We start from the raw sequence: 6,299 nt of genomic DNA, 5'->3' as shown, positions 1-6,299 counted from the left end.
ATGCCTCCGGCAGCGGTAATAATTGTCCGGAACGTACAGTCTGATGATTTCCCCCATCAAGTATGCGCTTTCCGTTTCGTTTTTAATAACGTTTAGACCAAACCTTACCACAGCCAAATCCCTACGAAGCTCTAACGAATTGTACCCCAATACCCCCATCAGGAACTTAGTAGAGTAGAGGTAAGGAAAAAAATTGTACCTTCGTTTGTACAGGTTTCTAAGGAACTTCTTTTGCACCCTTTCAACCATATCCCCATAATACTTTTCATAAGGGGACCATATGACGCAACTGGTTTCAAGAATTGGCCTTACCAAAGATGAATATAGTACCCTAGTGGCAGTGTCCGATAGACCAACTGAATTTCTCAGGTCAAACCCCAACCTTCTAAATGCAGCATCCGTTATCATCCGAATATGCTCCGCAAATGAAAGGTCAGGAACAAACAAAACACCCAAATCGCGGACTCTGTCTACGCGCCTAATAACCTCAGATCCTATGCTATAGTCGCAGAGTATTTTATTCAGAGAGGCACTAAAGGTTATCACTTCACATTTGTCATAGTTGAGATGGAGGTTATTTAATTCACTCCAATGTAGCAGTTCATCCAAATCACGTTGCATACATAGACAGTCATTGTCAGTCTTAATCTTTTTAAAAATCTTAACGTCGTCGGCAAATAATAGCACTTTGGAATATTTAATACAGCTCGGAAGGTCGTGAATCATTATCAAAAATAGCAGCGGTCCCAGGTTCGAACCCTGGCTGATACCAGAACTTGTTGGATAAGGTTGTGAGATATATTGTCCATATTTAACGTATTGGCTACGATTTGATAGGTAACTAGAAAAAAACTTAAGCAGAACAGGGCCACACCCAATTGCGGTCAACTTTCAGCATTTAAAACAAATGCATAAAGACAAGATATTAGGAAAATTGTTGAATAAGGAGTACGAAATCGTTTGAACCTCGTTTACATTATATGAGACTTGACAACTGCGTCATAAATGTGGGTTTTATAGCTTTATTAACGTGTTAAATAAATAACAGAAACGTCTCAAGGTACAGCCATTTCTCAAACGAGGGCATGATTAAATCGTCAAAATATACTCTAATAATAAAACAGTATTTTCAGCATTTGGATTTCTTAAATGTAAAAATTAAGATTTATTACCAATAGTAAATACATCAACTTTGATTTTCTATTAATAGAATAATAAATTTTGTATGTTGAAAGTGACATTCCCATCACATATTATATATATTCAGATGCAATTATTTATAGACTATAGCATTCTGGTGATCATTGGGTATTAAATTACTTGCCCTGCACTAAGTGGATATGGAGACGTAAGTCATATTCCAGTCACTTCAAAATCATGATATTAGCCGTATGTTCGTATATCAAACTATCAACATATTCAACAACACTTTGTTTGTGGAAGATCAGAAAAGATACAGCATTGTACTTTGTAGTTCTGACGGACGCCCCGCGTGCCGTTAAAACCAGAATTCGTTGCAAATCCATTAGGAAGTAAAATCTTATCGCGAGAAATTCCCGCTAGCACTCTGTTGCGTATTATAAAATAAGACCTGCTCGGCTCGGTGCTCATTGCTATTATATCATATGGATATTTATAAAAACAGACACATATTTTGGTTTTTGACATGGGTCTTAGCGTTACACTTATCACATATTATTTTTCTCGAGTTCACATTGAAGTTTGATTTGTAAAACTATTGAGGCGAAGTAGAGATTTTTCATTATTATGAGATATTCTGTTTCATTCAGGATTTCTGTTTTAAATTAACCTACACTATTGTCTACCTGGTCTCTTTACGTTTAATAATGGTCGTGTTTTGTCAAATTATTATACTTTTATTATTTCTAAGTGCTTATGAGTTTCAGCGGTAAACGTAAGTTAACTCCTGGCTGAAGAAACAAAAATAAAATTCACGTTATTCTTTAAAAGCGCCAATGAAACAGCCACCTTGTTGAGTAGTTACAGTACTTGTAAATGTTAATCAGCCAATACAATATGTTTACTAGACCTATTAAACTGAGCTCAAGACAGGACCTCTGTAAACAATGTCAGGGTAATTGTATTGTTGAAACGTATAGGGAACATACACTCTATTTTCATAATGTCATTACGGTAACTAGTTGGGCAGGTTAACGAGAAGTCTAAGCTTGTCTAGTTACAATTTGTACCATAAAGTTGTTTCGTCTGTCCTGCAAAGTTTGGTACTTAACTTGCAATATTCAGCCTTTTAAGTTAAGCACAGAATTGCCCCCCCAGAATACGAAGGTCAGCCTGTGCGTCTACCACCGGGTGCTGAGCGTCCCTGTGGAGGACGCACAGACGGGGATTCTCCATCGTGAGCGCGTGTGGTACCCTCCTGGGGTGATTTTTTTTGATAAGGTAATATCAAAAAACAACGTAAATAACCGTATATGTTCTTATTCTCCTTAAATGCAAGTATAATTATTAAAAATGGTAGTAAGGAGGCTGTAAGATTTTTTACTAAATATACGCAGGAAAGACACGCGAGGTAAAGATACTTTTTTACCTCGCTTTTACTTAGTTTGGATAATGATATATTTTTTTATGACCTGGTAACCTTTAACATTTAAGTCATAACTTAAAAAGAAATAAATAACCTAATTAGGGTACATTATGTTACCTACATGAATAAATGATTTTTGAATTTTATGTCATAACTTATTTGGAAAATGTTCAGTACTTTGGTGTCTCAAAATTTCACTTCACTAAGTTTCATCACTTAAATTTTTTGAACTGTATTTTTTATGTAATTATAATAAGGTTTGTAGGACGTTGGTTCTTATAGTAAAACATTGAGTGGCGGCGGGCTTTGGATATTGAAAGCTATTAATAATACAGATTATTTAATTAAATATATCTCTTCACAACTGAAAATACATTGTAATTCCAGTAAAATTATTCATTGTCGTCTAACAGGCTATCTACTGACTTTTCGCATATAAAAGCCAGCCTGTAATGGCACCAGGAGTCATCTAATTTGCCTGACCTGAAGAAACCTCCGCAGGATTGGCCTCCTCCGTTCGCGTTTGGCTGGTTAGCTTCGAAAGTGTTGAAGCCTGCGTTTTCAATTGTTTCGCCTGTGATAATTTCAAACATTACTTTAGTCTGTTTTGACGAATGCTTCTTAAATAGTTAAATTAAATTTTGCATCTGTATTAATCAAAAGCATACACAATATAGACAATATATCCATTCCTTTAATGACTATAAACACGTGTAATGTAGCATTCTTTGACAAACGTATAATACTAAAAAAAATTTTTTTTTATATTGGTTGCGAACGAATAAACATACCATGTATAGTGGTCCAGACGTTTCGCTCGCCCCAGTCATGGAAACCCACGAAGGCAGCATTCTTAGAACTGCTAAAACGTGCAGGTTGTGGATATTTGGCGAACAGCTCCTTTAAGATTTCAGCTTCAGCATCATTGTTGATGATTGCCAGATAGGCACCCTCTGCGGCACAGGTCATGAAAGCGCGGGTCCAGTTACGGGCTATGAAGTGGAACTTGTAGCAGCTGCCAGTCCGAGGGTCCAGATGATAATCTTAAGATAAGGACAATTTCAAGTTGTTTTAAATTTCTTGGTTATAAGAATATGTTTTCGAGACTTAGGATTCCTCGTTACCCCTATCAACAGTGCCGCATTCAGTTAACACCTCGTTCTTAGACTTCTTTCTGTAGCAAACGTAGGGGAAGACTTCGTTGCAGTTGACATCAGCGATTGTCCCATTTGAATGCATCACGATACAGTTTTCCTCATTGTTTTCGTTATCAGGCTCGTAAGGCATCCATTGTAGCGGCATTTTTGTTAAAGGAATACCTGTAGGCAAAGGACGTTAAATTTAAAGCAATAAGCAATTTCAATTCCGTTGAAAGATAATTCATTCTAAGATAATTATGAAAATTAACCCCAAAACCAAGGTTAGTTTCAAAATCTGCGATTAGTTCTTCTATTATTGTTTAGCAAAAAACAGGAATGAGCTATGGTTGGCAATGCGTCTCACCTTCTATAGACTGAAAATCTCCATTCGAGAATGTCGCATGGATGCCTGTGAAAATTCCTATCCGTTCAGCATGAGTGTTCTTCAACGCATTCTTTAGTACTGTCGCAAATTTGGAATTCTGGGGTGAAGCCAAATTGGCACCTAAAGATTTATTTTATTTATTATTTTCTGGTCAATAGATTGATTTTGTATAGAGAATGATCTAAAAATCAAAGATGGAAAATCTGATTGATGGTGTAAAAGAAAAGGGATTCTTCAATATACCTAACATTACATATACATAACAAAAGTTAACAAAAGTTATGTATATGTAATGTTCGGTGTTATGTTAATATATAATTTATACATCAAATTAGCTGACCGAGAAAGGTACTTTACTGGAAAAAAATTAAACACATGTGTATTATGAGACCTAATGATTTAAACTTAAATTGAGGCAAGTGGATTGATATTTTTCCTTCTGTATTATAATTTAAAGTAGACCTTCAAGATGACATCTCAGCCTTGCGTCCTCCCAGGTGGAGGGGACTTGGTGCAGTTTGATCCAACCTTGGATATCTTGGTTAAACTTGTAATCGTAGCGAAATTGACGAGACTCTGTCGGTGAATATTTTAATGGACCATTATTATTATTAACCATTCTTTATGTGATCATTAAACATAGAAGAAAATGTTAATGTACAATTTGTTTAAATGTAATGATTTTTGAATTTACTTAATATATATACTTTTAACTTTTTTGAAGTAAATTACAAGCAGGAGATATCTCTCCTGATGCCTGATGATGATAATCACACCGCTTTTCAAGTGAGAATGAGTTACTTTAAATATGGAATTAAATCCATTCTAATTAAATATCCATTTGATTGTGATATAAAAATGTCAAATAGTCTAAATTTTCATTAATAATCCAATTATTGAGTAGAACTACTTACCGACTAGGCAGATTGCTAATACCAGGAAAAAACAGAACGGAAAGTACAGCTCCATGATTGCTTACACGAACAGTCAAAAAGGAATTGATTTAATTATTTTGAATTTAGTTATTTCAGTTGTTTAGTTTATCTGTTGAGTGGGTGTGGGATACGATAGGAAATGATAAAATGCTTTAAGTCCATATAAGAATATATTTTTGATTGATTTCCTAGTTCTGTTTTCTACGCAGCGGAAACTGAAACTGCCTTCTGAAGTTGTATCTTGAAGGATGTGTAAGGTTTTTAACTTGTAACAACTTTGGAGGAATTCATTTTCTTTATATGCAAAAATTAGCAATTAATTTTTATACGATATTGTGCATCGAGTTCTGAAGTAGTAAACATCTTTTTTAGGAAGTTTTTTAGGAAGTAGATCTATTTTTAACATAAACTGACTAGTAGTCAGTTTGTGTTAAAATAGTATAATGTTCAATTTGTTTCCAATGGGTTTTTTACATAAATTATGTCATAAAGACACGTAACTATACAATACTCATTATTCAATAAACTCAATATTATCAGGAACTGTCAAAAAGTATTTGTACGAAAATACCGTTGAAAGCTGAAACGTTATATCGGTAGAATAAAGCATGTTCCTGCGTTAAACCTAACTGTACAATCGTACATTGCACAAGTAAAGTTCAATATCATGGACATTTTAATGTTGAGGCACTTACTTATTGATAGATATTAAAATAAATTAAACCAAGAACCAAGTGTTGTGAACCAAGTAAAAAGTGTGTTGAATAAATAATTGTAATCAACTGAGTGAAAACGAAAACGAATGTGAAAAGATGCATCACCAAAATCTCAACTATCCACGATTATACGCGCCCTGCTCCAGATTACGTTGCTGCCTCAGTCGACGAAGTTGTTCTGCAGAGCAAGGAACTCTTTATTCCATTTTTTAATCTTTCAAACAGGAGATTACTAGGGCAAAGTCTGAGCACATTGCAATATTTGGCGAGAGATTGGCCCGCCTCCTTTCGGGGCCTTAGTCCTTCCAGTCTATCGCCAAAGCAGGCCAAGGGTATTTCTGCTGCCCTTCGTTCCAGCTCCGTGGAACAGCCAACTTTCACGTCTCTTTTTAGCGTCAGGGTTCGTTAGGGTTCATCAGGGTTCGTGACTAAGGAAGGGCATCAACCGACCATTTCGCGAAGTGATACTTCAATGTTAGAAATCATATTCCGGCAACAACCTTCCACAAACAAAACTTCTTCACAGAGGCCGTGCAGGTGTTTTTTGGCCAATATTTC

At 35.5% G+C, this 6,299-nt stretch overlaps 1 protein-coding gene across 1 annotated transcript; it reads right to left on the bottom strand.

The window, feature by feature from the left end:
• Positions 1-2,901: 2,901 nt before the first annotated feature.
• LOC110997626 (secretory phospholipase A2 receptor) lies at positions 2,902-5,077 on the bottom strand. The gene is made up of 6 exons (XM_022265871.2): positions 5,005-5,077; positions 4,553-4,666; positions 4,070-4,210; positions 3,691-3,885; positions 3,358-3,609; positions 2,902-3,140 (listed from the first exon to the last, which is right to left on the bottom strand). Exons 1-6 carry the CDS (start codon positions 5,057-5,059, stop codon positions 2,959-2,961), a joined length of 939 nt encoding a protein of 312 aa, XP_022121563.2. The 5' UTR covers positions 5,060-5,077; the 3' UTR covers positions 2,902-2,958.
• Positions 5,078-6,299: the final 1,222 nt, after the last annotated feature.

This window comes from Pieris rapae, chromosome 17 (genome assembly GCF_905147795.1).
Source record: "Pieris rapae chromosome 17, ilPieRapa1.1, whole genome shotgun sequence".
NCBI classification, from domain to species: domain Eukaryota; kingdom Metazoa; phylum Arthropoda; class Insecta; order Lepidoptera; family Pieridae; genus Pieris; species Pieris rapae.
This window is presented reverse-complemented; position numbering and strand designations above follow the sequence as displayed.